Genomic DNA, 16,399 nt, shown 5'->3' on the forward strand with positions numbered 1-16,399 from the left:
TTAAACAAATAATCGCATAAGCAAATACATAATAATGATACGTTAACTAGCATAGAATAGGAATATACTGCATTTTAAAGGGTTTAAATATGAAAAATCTTGATTAAAGAAATAAACCTTATATAAATACAAGAAACCAGAAGTGAGCATATATGTGTATATATACACGTGTGTGTGTGTGTGTGTGTGTGTGTGTGTGTGTGTGTGTGTGTGTATTCTGTTTCTATTTTTAAATAGTTCAGTGAAAAAGTAATTGTAGATATACTGGTTTAATCGCTATTCACAGCTCTTCAACAGGTTTCTAATTTCAGATAATTTCTCTCTTAATTCTCTTTGGGTATAGCCATAGTAATACACAGGTTATACTCTGTTTTCTAGGTGGCAGTACTATGGCTAAGTGACATCTGTTCCTATAGTACTTTTTAACTGTTATATAGCACTACCTATTGATAGTATTCATTAAGTCAGGGACTGGATCCATCACATGAATAAGATATTTTTCACTTAGAATTTTTGAATTTCCAGAAAGCATTTTTCTCTGCAGAAAAAAAAAAGATTGCTTTTTCAGGCACATTGTAACATGACTACAAAATACTTGCCTTATAAATCCAGCTAAAATTAATTTGTTAACAACTTCTATTGAAATGGTATTTAACTGATAGTTCCAAGATCCTTCAGGGACATAAAAAACATGAAGTTCCACCAAGTGAATAAATTGAGAATAAAATCAGTTAAAATATTTTTAAAGTTAAAAAAATCAACTGATGTCCTCTAGAATTTTAAGTTTAAAAAACATAATTGAAATAAACATGGAATACATGCATCCTCTGAACAAACACAAAAAAACAAAATGAAGAGCCAAAAATTTGTTAGGTTGGCTACTTGGCACTTGGAGCACATTTTCCCTTGGAAACAATGTCATAGCTGTGGTCCTAGAGTTCCTTAACATACCAACATACAATGCTTGTTTTGTGGCTTGCAGTAAGGATACCAGATTGCCAAGATCAGTTTTCTTATTACCAATCTTTCCACCTTCCCTGACCTCTACCTACACAGTTTCATTGGTGTTATCTTGTAGAATCCTTATCCTTTACATATTGTCTCCCTAACACAGCTGTGATGAGTGCTAGTTCTCAGCACCTGCTAAAGTGTGAATACTAGGGCTTGGGGAATATTTCTGTTTCCCAGAATTCAAGGAAGAACCTATTCCTGACCAGTGATGGGGAAAGGAATGGTTGTTTTCACATAGGGCATGTCTGTAAGCTTAGCTTGTCTGTGCTTATATGTACTAGCTTTTTTCCTATTAGTGTTTTATTACCTCAATTAGAATGTATCTATGGGGAAGAATATTTAGATTATTACAACAGAACAATTACAGCAAATAAAGGCTTATCTTTTAGTCTAATGAAAGTTTGCTATTCATGTATATTAAAAGTCAAAGCATTGAAATGATTATACTCTATGATACTAAGTGAGAAACATTTTTTAAATTTTAAGTAAATATGACCTTATATTAACATTAGTAATTTTTACAGGAAATGACAATGGCTCTTAACATCTTTTTATTTATTTATTTATTTTTTTGCAGTACGTGGACCTCTCACTGTTGTGGCCTCTCCCGTTGCGGAGCGCAGGCTCAGCGGCCATGGCTCACGGGCCCAGCCGCTCCGCGGCACGTGGGATCTTCCCAGACTGGGGCACGAACCCGTGTCCACTGCATCGGCAGGCGGACTCTCAACCACTGCGCCACCAGAGAAGCCCGACAATGGCTCTTGAACTGAGTATTTTGCTCAAGTTGTTTTTATAGACCAAGCAGATTACATGTACAGTTCTGATGTCAGAATATTAACCAACAGTTTAAGATGTTTGAATAGATAGATGGAATAGTGAAGTTTCCTATAAGCTGTATTTTGAATATCAGGGTATTTAAAAGATTATTCTCTAACTATACCATCCTATTAACAGCTAAAGTTATACTATATATTAATACTTTAATATTAAAGCTATACTATTAAATATTTGTAAAACCTTCAGAAATCTGAAGTAAATATGGCCTTGCCCATTATATAAATGTATTAATATTTTACAGGAGAAAAAAATATTTCTTTAACTAAAGGTTTTACTCTGCTTTCATAGATGAAGTAATTACTTCTATATATTTTATAACAATTCATGAATTATAATTCAAAGTATATAGACTTTCATTCTATAATTGAAAGAGGAAGCAATACAAAGAAAATACAGTTGACAAAACATTTCCTGACCTTTGAAACATTTTGTGAAGTAAATTAATTAATTGGGAATTTGGATTTATTCATTCATTCAACAAATATGCCTACTATGTGCCAGCACTGTTCTAGGTACTATAAATATGTAGTGAATAAAACAAAGATCCTTGCCTGCATGCAGCTGAGATTCTAATGAGGTATCAGGACAAGAAGAAGGGTGAGGGAAGTGAAGCACTCACCTCAGGTACAAAATTTAAAGGGGTACCAAAACCTCAGTAATCAAGATAAATAATATTTTAAAAAATCTATTCAGGGACTTCCCTGGTGGCACAGCAGCTGGGAATCCGCCTGCTAACACTGGGGACACGGGTTCGAGCCCTGGCCCGGGAAGATCCCACATGCCATGGAGCAGATGGGCCCGCGTGCCACAACTACTAAGTCTTCACTCTGGAGCCCGCAAGCCACAACTACTGAGCTCGTGTGCCGCGACTGCTGAAGCCCGCATGCCTGGAGCCTGTGCTCCACAGCGGGAGGGGCCAGCGCAATAAGAAGCCCGCACACCACAAAGGAGAGTAGCAGAGTAGCTCCTGCTCACCGCAACTGGGGAGGGCCCATGCGCAGCAACGAAGACCCAACACAGCCAAAAATAAAATAAATAAATAAATCTATTCAATGCAAAAAATTCATGATGAATAAAATATCATAAAGACAGAATGGTACTATTAGAGCCTGAGTAGAAAGGAAAAATATGAACTGCTATATACATGTTTTTTTTAAAAATACATTTCTTAATGGTTAACTTTTTCCAGAACAACATAGTTGAAAAAATATTGAAAATTTTGAAAGCCTGTATTAAAACTCACAACATCATTTTAAGGTTAAACATTCTATTTATATCAAAACCCAACTTTATCCTGGCTTTAATGGAAGTAAATCCATCAATAATATTCTTATTAAAACTATTATTTTAAAAATACATTAAATAGGACAGGGAACTATAGTCAGTATTATGCAATAACCTATAAGAGAAAAGAATCTGAAAAAGAATATATATATATATTCATATATATATATATATCTGAATCGCTGTGCTGTATACCTGAAACTTACATGATATTGTAAATTAACTATACTTTGATTAAAAAATTTTTTTAAATAAGTAAAAATAACTATTTTACAATAAATAATAAAAATACATTAAAAGGTATACAGACGGGCACATATTTTGCCTTTTGCCTCAGGCTCCAAAATGGCTAGGCATAGCATTATTAGATCCTGTTTCTACTTAAAATGTTGATATCTTGTTTGTCACAGGTTTTTGCATTAGTTTTTCATTTTAAAAATCTTTTATTAAAATATTTATCTTAATTACTTAATTTTTTGATGCCTGCTTAAGTTTTGCACCAAAGGCAAGTGACTCATTTTCCTCAGACTAGTCTCAGTCCTGTGAGGGACATAGACAATAAACATTAAATATAAAACACTGGTAAGTGATATAGCAAATCAGAAAGTGGGCAGTACTGGGAAAAGAGAATAAGTAGAGCAGGGCAAGGAAATTGGGAAGATAAAAGAGGGAGTAGTTTTCAGTTTTAAATAGAATAGTCCGGATACAAATCTAAGAAAATTAACAATTGCTTAATGTCAACTAATATCTAGTCCATATACAAATTTCGCCAACTGTCCAACTGTCCTCAGAATGTTTTTCAATCTAGAATTCAATCAAGGATAACATATTGCATTTGGTTGTTACGTCTTTTTTTTTTTTTTAATTGAAGTATAGTTGATTTACAATTTGTTAGTTTCAGGTATACAGCAAAATGATTCAGTTATTTTCTTTCAGATTATATTCCATTATAGGTTATTATAAGACATTGAATATAATTCCCTGTGCTATACAGTAATCCTTGTTGCTTATTTATCTTATGTATACTAGTGTGTATCTATTAATCCCGTACTCCTAATTTGTCCTTCCCTCTCTCCTTCTCCCCTTTGTCACAACTTTTAAAAAGCTTAATTTGGAAGAGTTTTCCAGACCTGCTTTTTTTTTTTCTCTTCATGGCACTTTTTAAAGAGACTGGACCAATTGTTTAACAGGCTGTTCTGCATTCACCTTATTAACTCCTAAGGTGTCATTTAACTTATTTCTCCAATCCTTCTCTCTCCTGTGAACAGTTGACTTTATAGCCCTCAATTGACACATGTTAATCAACTGGGGTAAGAACACTTCATAATACCCTGTATTACATATTACTTCACATTTGGGCATACATAATGCTCTACTCCCAAATATTTGTATATTTAATAATTATTAAAGGGATAATAGAACAGACTATAAGGGACAAGAAAATGGAACCTGTTATAGAGTTATTTCAATAATTAAAGTGTGAGGTGATAGTGGCTCAGACTAACATGCTAGCAATATAGGTGATGGGAAGTGGTCAGATTTTGTATATAATTTGAAGCTAGAGTCCAAGAAGTGAAGTTTGAGTAAGGTGTGATGTATGACTCCAAGGTGTTTGGCTTCAGATATCGAAAGGATGGATTTGCCATCAACTGAGATGGGTAAGGTCATGGTTAGTACGGGTTTGGGCTGGGGGGAGAACTGTAGTTCAGTTTCAGACATACTGAGTTTCAGCTGTCTATTGCTATCCAAGCGGAGATTTCAAGTAGGCAGCTGAAAATTATCAATTTGGAGTTTGGGAAAGAGGGCTGGGATGGGGATATAAATTTGAGAATACTTAGCATAAAGTTGGCATTTAAAGCTACTAGACTGGAGATTAGAGAGTATAACACTCGGGGAATGGAAGAGTAGTTCTCTATTCTAGTGAGAGAAACTAGAACTAAAGGTACGAAGACGTGGAGATCACCTTCCTCCCCACAGATACACCAGAAATACATCTACACGTGGAACAACTCCTACAGAACACCTACTGAATGCTGGCAGAAGACCTCAGACCTCCCAAAAGGCAAGAAACCCCCCACGTAACTGGGTAGGGCAAAAGAAAAAAGAATAAACAGTGACGGAAGGATAGGGACGGGTCCTGCACCAGTGGGAGGGAGCTGTGAAGGAGGAAACGTTTCCACACACTAGGAAGCCCCTTCGCGGGCGGAGACTGCGGGTGGTGGAGCGGGGGAGCTTCGAGGCCGCGGAGGAGAGCACAGCAACAGGGGTGCGGAGGGCAAAGCAGAGAGATTCCAGCACAGAGGATCAGGGCCGACCGGCACTCACTAACCCGAGAGGCTTGTCTGCTCACCCGCCGGGGCGGAGCTGAGGCTCGGGCTTCAGTCAGAGCACCGGGGGAGGACTGGGGTTGGTGGCGTGAACACAGCCTGCAGGGCGTTAGTGCGCTGCGGCTAGCCGGGAAGGAGTCCGGGGAAAAGTCTGGATCTGCCGGGAAAAAGTCTGGACCTGCCGGAAGAGGCGAGAGACTTTTTCTTCCCTCTTTATTTCCTGGTGCACAACGAGAGGGGATTAAGAACGCTGCTTGAAGGAACTCGAGAGACGGGCGCGAGCCGCGGCTAAAAGTGCAGACCCCAGAGACAGACATGAGACGCTAAAGCCGCTGCTACCGTCACCAAGAAGCCTGTGTGCGAACACAGGTCACTATCCACGCCCCCTTCCGGGGAGCCTGTGCAGCCCGCCACTGCCAGGGTCCCGGGATCCAGGGACAACTACCCCGGGAAAACGCACGGTGCACCTCGGGCTGGCGCAACGTCATGCTGGCCTCTGCCGCCGCAGGCCTGCCCCGCACTCCGTGCCCCTCCCTCCCCCACACACCCGCCCCCAGCCTGAGTGAGCCAGAGCCTCCGAATCAGCGGCTCCTTTAACCCCGTCCTGTCTGAGCAAAGAACAGATGCCCTCAGGCGACCTACACGCAGAGGCGGGTCCAAATCCAAAGCTGAGCCCCTGGGAGCTGTGAGAACAAAGAAGAGAAAGGGAAATCTCTCCCAGCAGCCACAGAAGCAGCGGATTAAAGCTCCACAATCAACTTGATGTACCCTGCATCTGTGGAATACATGAATAGACAACGAATCATCCCAAATTAAGGAGGTGGTCTCTGAGAGCAAGATTTATTATTCTTTCCCCCTTTCCTTTTTTTGTGTGTATGTTTATGCTTCTGTGTGAGATTTTGTCTGTATAGCTTTGCTTCCACCATTTGTCTGAGGGTTCTATCCGTCCTGTTTGTTTTTCTTAATAATTACTTTTTATTTTAATAACCTTATTTTATTTTACTTTATCTTCATTCTTTCTTTCCTTCCTTCCCTCCTTTAGAAAACGAATCATCCCAAATTGAGGAGGTGGACTTTGAGAGCAAGATTTATGATTTTTTCCTCTTTTCCTCTTTTTCTGAGTGTGTATGTGTATGCTTCTGTGTGAGGTTTTGTTTGTATAGCTTTGCTTCCACCATTTGTTCCAGGTTCTATCCATCCGTTGTTTTGGGGTTTTTTTCCTCTTAATAATTATTTTTTTATTTTAATAACTTCATTATATTTTATCTTACTTTATTTTATTTTACTTTGTCTTCTTTCTTTTTTTCCTTCCTTCCCTGCTCCCTCCCTACCTCCCTCCTTTCTTTCTTTCTTTCTACTTCTACTAATTCTTTCTTTCTACTTTTTCTTCTGAGCCGTGTGGATGAAAGGCTCTTGGTGCTGCAGCCAGGAGTTAGTGCTGTGCCTCTGAGGTGGGAGAGCCAACTTCAGGACACTGGTCCACAAGAGGCCTCCCAGCTGCACATAATACCAAACGGCGAAAATCTCCCAGAGATCTCCATCTCAACGCTAGTATCCAGCTTCACTCAATGACCAGCAAGCTACAGTGCTGGACATCCTATGTCAAACAACTAGCAAGACAGGTACACAACCCCACCCATTAGCAGAGAGGCTGCCCAAAATCATAATAAGTCTACAGACACCCCAAAACACACCACCAGACGTGGACCTGCCCACCAGAAAGACAAGATCCAGCCTCATCCACCAGAACACAGGCACTAGTACCCTCCACCAGGAAGCCTACACAACCCACTGAACCAACCTTAGCCACTGGGAACAGACACCAAAAACAACAGGAACTACGAACCTTCAGCCTGCAAAAAGGAGACCCCAAACACAGTAAGATAAGCAAAATGAAAAGACAGAAAAACACACAGCACATGAAGGAGCAAGATAAAAACCCACCAGACCTAACAAATGAAGAGGAAATAGGCAGTCCACCTGAAGAAGAATTCAGAATAATGATAGTAAGCATGATCCAAAATCTTGGAAATAGAATAGACAAAATGCAAGAAACATTTAACAAGGACCTAGAGGAACTAAAGATGAAACAAACAATGATGAACAACACAATAAATGAAATTAAAAATACTCTAGATGGGATCAATAGAAGAATAACTGAGGCAGAAGAACGGATAAGTGACCTGGAAGATAACATAGTGGAAATAACTACTGCAGAGCAGAATAAAGAAAAAAGAATGAAAAGAACTGAGGACAGTCTCAGAGACCTCTGGGACAACATTAAACGCACCAACATTCGAATTATAGGGGTTCCAGAAGAACAAGAGAAAAAGAAAGGGACTGAGAAAATATTTGAAGAGATTATAGTTGAAAACTTCCCTAATATGGGAAAGGAAATAGTTTAATCAAGTCCAGGAAGCACAGAGAGTGCCATACAGGATAAATCCAAGGAGAAATATGCCAAGACACATATTAATCAAACTGTCAAAAATTAAATACAAAGAAAACATATTAAAAGCAGCAAGGGAAAAACAACAAATAACACACAAGGGAATCCCCATAAGGTTAACAGCTGATCTTTCAGCAGAAACTCTGCAAGCCAGAAGGGAGTGGCAGGACATATTGAAAGTGATGAAGGAGAAAAACCTGCAACCAAGATTACTCTACCCAGTAAGGATCTCATTCAGATTTGATGGAGAAATTAAAACCTTTACAGACAAGCAAAAGCTGAGAGAGTTCAGCACCACTAAACCAGCTCTACAACAACTGCTAAAGGAACTTCTCTAGGCAAGAAACACAAGAGAAGGAAAAGACCTACAATAACGAACCCAAAACAATTAAGAAAATGGGAATGGGAACATACATATCGATAATTACCTTAAATGTAAATGGACTAAATGCTCCCACCAAAAGACACAGATTGGCTGAATGGATACAAAAACAAGACGCATATATTTGCTGTCTACAAGAGACCCACTTCAGACCTAGAGACACATACAGACTGAAAGTAAGGGGATGGAAAAATGTATTTCATGCAAATGGAAACCAAAAGAAAGCTGGAGTAGCAATTCTCGTACCAGACAAAATAGACTTTAAAATAAAGACTATTAGAAGAGACAAAGAAGGACACTACATAATGATCACGGGATCGATCCAAGAAGAAGATATAACAATTGTAAATATTTATGCACCCAACATAGGAGCACCTCAATACATAAGGCAAATACTAACAGTCATAAAAGGGGAAATCGACAGTAACACATTCATAGTAGGGGACTTTAACACCCCACTTTCACCAATGGACAGATCATCCAAGATGAAAATAAATAAGGAAACACAAGCTTTAAATGATACATTAAACAAGATGGACTTAATTGATATTTATAGGACATTCCATCCAAAAACTACAGAATACATTTTCTTCTCAAGTGCTCATGGAACATTCTCCAGGATAGATCATATCTTGCGTCACAAATCAAGCCTTGGTAAATTTAAGAAAACTGAAATTGTATCAAGTATCTTTTCTGGCCACAACGCTATGAGACTAGATATCAATTACAGGAAAAGATCTGTAAAAAATACAAACACATGGAGGCTAAACAATACACTACTTAATAACGAAGTGATCACTGAAGAAATCAAAGAGGAAATCAAAAAATACCTAGAAACAAATGACAATAGAGACACAACGACTCAAAATCTATGGGATGCATCAAAAGCAGTTCTAAGAGGGAAGTTTATAGCAATACAATCCTACCTTAAGAAACAGGAAACATCTCAAATAAACAACTTAACCTTGCACCTAAAGCAATTAGAGAAAGAAGAACAAAAAAACCCCAAGTTAGCAGAAGGAAAGAAATCATAAAAATCATATCAGAAATAAATGAAAAAGAAATGAAGTAAACGATAGCAAAGATCAATAAAACTAAAAGCTGGTTCTTTGAAAGGATAAACAAAATTGATAAACCATTAGCCAGACTCATCAAGAAAAAAGGGAGATGACTGAAATCAATAGAATTAGAAATGAAAAAGGAGAAGTAACACCTGACACTGCAGAAATACAAAAGATCATGAGAGATTACTACAAGCAACTCTATGCCAATAAAATGGACAACCTGGAAGAAATGGACAAATTCTTAGAAAGGCACAACCTGCCAAGACTGAAACAGGAGGAAATAGAAAATATGAACAGACCAATCACAAGCACTGAAATTGAAACTGTGATTAAAAATCTTCCAACAAACAAAAGCCCAGGACCAGATGGCTTCACAGGCAAATTCTGTCAAACATTTAGAGAAGAGCTATCACCTATCCTTCTCAAACTCTTCCAAAATACAGCAGAGGGAGGAACACTCCCCAACTCATTCTACGAGGCCACCATCACCCTGATACCAAAACCAGACAAGGATGTCACAAAGAAAGAAAACTACAGGCCAATATCACTGATGAACATAGATGCAAAAATTCTCAACAAAATACTCGCAAACAGAATCCAACAGCACATTAAACGGATCATAGACCATAATCAAGTGGAGTTTAATCCAGGAATGCAAGGATTCTTCAATATACGCAAATCAATCACCATATTAACAAACTGAAGGAGATACACCATATGATCACCTCAATAGATGCAGAGAAAGCTTTTGACAAAATTCAACACCCATTTATGATAAAAACCCTGCAGAAAGTAGGCAGAGGGAACTTTCCTCAACATAATAAAGGCCATATATGACAAACCCACAGCCAACATCATCCTCAATGGTGAAAAACTGAAAGCATTTCCACTAAGATCAGGAACAAGACAAGGTTGCCCACTCTCACCACTCTTATTCAACATAGTTCTGGAAGTTTTAGCCACAGCAATCAGAGAAGAAAAGGAAATAAAAGGAATCCAAATCGGAAAAGAAGAAGTAAAGCTGTCACTGTTTGCAGATGACATGATACTATACATAGAGAATCCTAAAGATGCTACCAGAAAACTACTAGAGCTAATCAATGAATTTGGTAAAGTAGCAGGATACAGAATTAATGCACAGAAATCTCTGGCATTCCTATACACTAAGGATGAAAAATCTGAAAGTGAAATCAAGAAAACAGTCCCATTTACCATTGCAACAAAAAGAATAAAATATCTAGGAATAAACCTACCTAAAGAGACAAAAGACCTGTATGCAGAAAATTATAAGATACTGATGAAAGAAATTAAAGATGATACAAATAGATGGAGAGATAGACCATGTTCTTGGATTGGAAGAATCAACATTGTGAAAATGACTCTACTACCCAAAGCAATCTACAGATTCAATGCAATCCCTATCAAACTACCACTGGCATTTTTCACAGAACTAGAACAAAAAATTTCACATTTGTATGGAAACACAAAAGACCCCGAATAGCCAAAGCAATCTTGAGAACGAAAAACAGAGCTGGAGGAATCAGGCTTTCTGACTTCAGACTATACTACAAAGCTACAGTAATCAAGGCAGTATGGTACTGGCACAAAAACAGAAATATAGATCAATGGAACAGGATAGAAAGCCCAGAGATAAACCCACGCACATATGGTCCCCTTATCTTTGATAAAGGAGGCAGGAATGTACAGTGGAGAAAGGACAGCCTCTTCAATAAGTGGTGCTGGGAAAACTGGACAGCTACATGTAGAAGTATGAGATTGGATCACTCCCTAGCACCATGCACAAAGATAAGCTCAAGGTGGATTAAAGACCTAAATATAAGGCCAGAAACTATCAAACTCTTACAGGAAAACATAGGCAGGACACTCTATGACATAAATCACAGCAAGGTCCTTTTTGACCCACCTCCTAGAGAAATGGAAATAAAAACAAAAATAAACAAATGGGACCTAATGAAACTTAAAAGCTTTTGCGCAGCAAAGGAAACCATAAAGAAGACCAAAAGACAACCCTCAGAATGCGAGAAAATATTTGCAAATGAAGCAACTGACAAAGGATTAATCTCCAAAATTTATAAGCAGCTCATGCAGCTTAATAACAAAAAAACAAACAACCCAATCCAAAAATGGGCAGAAGACCTAAATAGCCATTTCTCCAAAGAAGATATACAGACTGCCAACAAACACATGAAAGAATGCTCAACGTCACTAATCATTAGAGAAATGCAAATCAAAACGACAATGAGATATCATCTCACACCAGTCAGAATGGCCATCATCAAAAAATCTACAAACAATAAATGCTGGAGAGGGTGTGGAGAAAAGGGAACCCTCTTACACTGTTGATGGGAATGTAAATTGATACAGCCACTGTGGAGAACAGTATGGAGGTTCCTTAAAAAACTACAAATAGAACTACCATATGACCCAGCATTCCCACTACTGGGCATATACCCTGAGAAAACCATAATTCAAAAAGAGTCATGTACCAAAATGTTCATTGCAGCCCTATTTACAATAGCCCGGAGATGGAAACAACCTGAGTGTGCATCATCGGATGAATGGATAAAGAAGATGTGGCACATATATACAATGGAATATTTCTCAGCCATAAAAAGAAACGAAATTGAGCTATTTGTAATGAGGTGGATAGACCTAGAGTCTGTCATACAGTGTGAAGTAAATCAGAAAGAGAGAGACAAATATCGTATGCTAACACATATATATGGAATTTAAGAAAAAAAAAGTCATGAAGAACCTAGGGGTGAAACAGGAATAAAGACACAGACTTACTAGAGAATGGACTTGAGGATATGGGGAGGGGGAAGGGTAAACTGTGACAAAGCGAGAGAGAGGCATGGACATATATACACTACCAAATGTAAGGTAGATAGCTAGTGGGAAGCAGCCGCATAGCACAGGGAGATCAGCTCGGTGCTTTGTGACCGCCTGGAGGGGTGGGATAGGGAGGGTGGGAGGGAGGGAGACGCAAGTGGGAAGAGATATGGGAACATATGTATATATATAACTGATTCATTTTGTTGTGAAGCTGAAACTAACATGCCATTGTAAAGCAATTATACTCCAATAAAGATGTTAAAATGAAAAAAAAAAGAACTAAAGGTACAATAAAGTGAAATAATCCCCCCCCCCCAAAAAAGCTACTAGACTGGATGAGATCACAATGAGTGCAAACAGAGAAGAGAGCAAAGAGCTGACCCCTGAAATTCCCCAATATCAAGAGAACAGGAAGAAGAAAAAGACACGAAAAAGAAGACTGAAAATGAATAACAAGGAATGTAGAAGGAAAATGAAGATAATGTGTATGCTAAAAGCTAAGTGAAGGAATTATGTCAAGGAAGACAGAGTGATCAACAGTGTCAACTACTGTGCACAAACAGATCAAGCATATATGGAATAAGAATTAAGCAATAGATTTAGTAATGTAAAGGTGAATTTAACAGCAGTTTTGGTGGAATAGTAGAGTGAAAGCTTGACTGGAGTTGATTTAAAGTGAAAATGAGAAGAAGGTATTGGGGGTTTGAGAAGGTATGAAATAGTTATCTAGAATAGTGGAAGAGTGAATGAGTGAGTGGGAGATAGTCTTATTGCCTACTAGCAAAAAGTTCCACTTGAGATTCATGGTCATTAATTTAAAATGAGAATAGTCCTATGCTGGTATATTTTTCTCCAGCCATGTTCCACTGTAGGTATATATGAAGAATAGGTGAAGAAGATTAAGCAGGGTTTTTGTTTTGTCAAGGACTACAGTGAAATGAGAGAGGGCAAGGAGTCAAAAGTATGTGCAAGAGAGTGATCAAGAATGCTCCATGAATTTGCAGGGCAGAAATAGAGACAAAGATGTAGAGAACAAACGTATGGACACCAAAGGGGGAAAGTGGTGGGGGGCGGGGGTGGGGGTTGGATGAACTGGGAGATTGGGATTGACATGTATACACTAATATGTATAAAATAGATAACTAATAAGAACCTGCTGTATAAAAAAATAAAATAAAATTCAAAAATTCCAAAAAAAACCCCAAAGAGTGCTCCGTGATATTTAAGCCAGCCATGGAAGGCATCCTGAGAAGAGGAATAAACAAACAAACAAAAAAAGGTGATAGGATCAATGCATTGGAGGTCCCAGTATAATTGGGGTCCTTAGAGATACAAGAACTGTAATCAAGTACTGGGATACACAAAGTTGGGTTCACAGTGGTGTTGGTATCTAATACTTTATATAATCCATATTTTTGCTTTATCAAAACTTTTCAATACCAATGATAAGCAGGTTTTTCTTACATTTTAGTGTAAAAAAGATTTTCTTACCTCTGATGAGGAAGGTCGACTTGGACTGAGGGACATATTCACCAACGTCTGAATGTGGTAATTATCAGTTGGAATTTTGTAGGGTTTTTTTTAATCTTTCTTCATTGAAGTAGTATTTAATAAAGGTTATAACAGATTTTTGGCTTGTTTAAGATAGCATTCCACTCATTTCTGGTCTCTGATTCATTCAAAAACAGAAAAACACAAAAGGCTTTAGACTCAAAATGAAAACTTGATAAGTATACAATCATTATAATAATTCAAAAAGATATACTACTAGTAAGTAGGGCTGGTAACTGCAATGAAATGAACATATATCCCATACAACTAAGTAAAGTGGTAAATTATAATAGACTTGTGACTAGAACATTTTTTACTATTCTAAACAATTCATTTTCTCTTGGTCAAAAATTAAGGTTAAATACATATAGTGTTTTACACAAAGTAGAAATATACTTTTGGAAGTAGAAAGACTAAACTTATACAAATGCTGTAAAATGATGAAAATTGTTTTACCCTTTACATTTCTTCCTGGCCTTGGATACCTCAATAATAATAAATGTGAACAATTATTCCAGATGAAAATATCAGTCTTTAAGTATATCAGGTTTGTGTACCTATGTTTGTGTATTATTTCTTGTGTTTTCCCTCAGAAAATGTATGACAGTTTACAAGAATACACAACAAAATTTAAAGTATATAAATATATAATAAAAGTTAAAAAATAAGGTAGCAGAATTATTACTCTAAAAAAGAATTATCAAAGTGGGACAATCCTTAGGGATATACTATAATACCAATAGTAGAGAAGTTTTTTCAAGATTCTAAAGCTTTGCTTTATATTAAGATAGTGATTTAAATCTGACAAAACTTAAAATTCAAGCTGAGGGTGCCTGCAGGATAGGAATGGAATGGAGAAAAAAAAGAAAATTGTCTGGCTACCTTTAAATATGAGATCACATGAGGCTGTAGGCAAGCCTCCTCCGATCAAAGGCCTCACTGAGGGCTATAATTAAAAAATTTCTTAAACCTAGGGAGGATTCCCAAAAGTGTTGTAAATAGCATACCAAAATGGGAGGCCACTAGTCTAAGCTAACCGTACCTCATAGAAATTTTGGGGGAGGCGTTCTCCCCTAAGCTAAATGAGGAAAGTAAAACATTCCAACATAGGTTAATAGGTATATCGGTCTTTCAGTATCATTGAGGTAGCCACCCAATTATTTAAAAACAGAAAAAAAAAACCAAAACTATCCTTGTTTTACAAATCTGGTCTCTACAGAATCAAAGGTATGGCTCCAAAAATAATCCAAAGCCCACCAATCCTTTTATCACTCCCAAAAGCTTCCCTATTTATCTTAAGAGACTTGTAAGTATTAAAGGGGAAACAGTCATCCTAGGAGGAAGTTGCCTGTGCCTTTGAGATGCAAATATCTGACCTGGTTTTCTCCAGGAACCCTAATCTCTGCCATCTTTTTAAAATGCAGATTTTGAAAAAGGGGGTAAATTGGAACTTGTCAAGGACAAATAAAAATCTTAAGCATCTTTTCCATAAATATTATTAATAAGAGTTTAGCCATCTAGACAAGTGAGCTTGATTTATTACATCTGCCAGAAACCCAATTTTAATCCAACCTCTTTTGCAGACTGATGGGTTTTACATTGCTGTACCTGGCTCATGGCTGAAATTCTGGAATGGGAACAATGAGGTCTCTGTGTTTGTTTGTGTGTTCGTACGTATCTATGTGTGTCTTAGATGTATGGTATTGCCAAAAAGTAATTAGTAAAAGAGCTCTATTTCACTGACTTAAAGGAAATTAGCGCAGAAATAGAAAATAATCTGGCCAGAATGAATTTTACCTGGTGGCGCAGTGGTTATGAATCCATCTGCCAATGCAGGGAACACAAGTTTGAGCCCTGGTCTGTGAAGATCCCACATGCCGAGGAGCAACTAAGCCCGTGCGCCGCAACTACTGAAGCCCGTGCGCCTAAAGCCCATGCTCTGCAACAAGAAAAGCCACCACAATGAGAAGCCCACGCACTGCAACAAAGAGTAGCCCCAGTAGTACTGGAAAATATTCAGTACTAAACTGATATCTGGTATTGAAGGTGGCTTAAGCTTGTTGGCTTCATTAATATAGACACGTCTTTAGAGTCATCAATGTTAAGTATAATATTGTACAATATTTCTGTTGTACTTAGGTTTACTAGACTTTATTATATCTATTGCAAATTTGTCAGTAAGAAAAGTAATCCAATGTGGAAATATTTTTAAGCAAAGTTAGATATGTGTCTTCAGTAAAAGAAGGCGTGAGGGGGCTTCCCTGGTGGCACAGTGGTTGAGAATCTGCCTGCTAATGCAGGGGACACGGGTTCGAGCCCTGGTCTGGGAGGATCCCACATGCCGCAGAGCAACTAGGCCCGTGAGCCACAACTAATGAGCCTGCGCGTCTGGAGCCTGTGCTCCGCAACAAGAGAGGCCGCGATAGTGAGAGGCCCGCACACCGCGGTGAAGAGTGGCCCCCGCTTGCCACAACTAGAGAAAGCCCTCGCACAGAAACGAAGACCCAACACAGCAAAAATAAATAAAATAAATTAAAAAAAAAAAAAGAAGGCGTGAGGATGAAAAAATACTGAAGAGTTACGCATGATCAGGATTTTCTAAGATTGGATTGAATTTAGGTGGGTAAATGGATTTTGT

The 16,399-nt window shown here is 38.0% G+C and overlaps 1 protein-coding gene across 1 annotated transcript in view; it reads right to left on the reverse strand.

Annotated features, from left to right (window-relative positions):
* SPATA1 (spermatogenesis associated 1) overlaps positions 1-13,806 on the reverse strand; it is a gene marked incomplete at both ends in the record, with an annotated part of 40,429 nt that extends 26,623 nt beyond the window's left edge. Inside the window, 3 exon segments of the mRNA XM_082833741.1 lie at positions 485-706; positions 13,702-13,791; positions 13,795-13,806. Of these exon segments, the coding sequence (XP_082689867.1) occupies positions 485-706; positions 13,702-13,791; positions 13,795-13,806 (324 nt within the window).
* Between the last annotated feature and the right edge of the window lie 2,593 nt (positions 13,807-16,399).

The sequence above is a fragment of the Leucopleurus acutus genome (genome assembly GCF_964270905.1).
Source record: "Leucopleurus acutus genome assembly, chromosome: 2".
In the NCBI taxonomy this organism is placed as follows: Eukaryota; Metazoa; Chordata; class Mammalia; order Artiodactyla; family Delphinidae; genus Leucopleurus; species Leucopleurus acutus.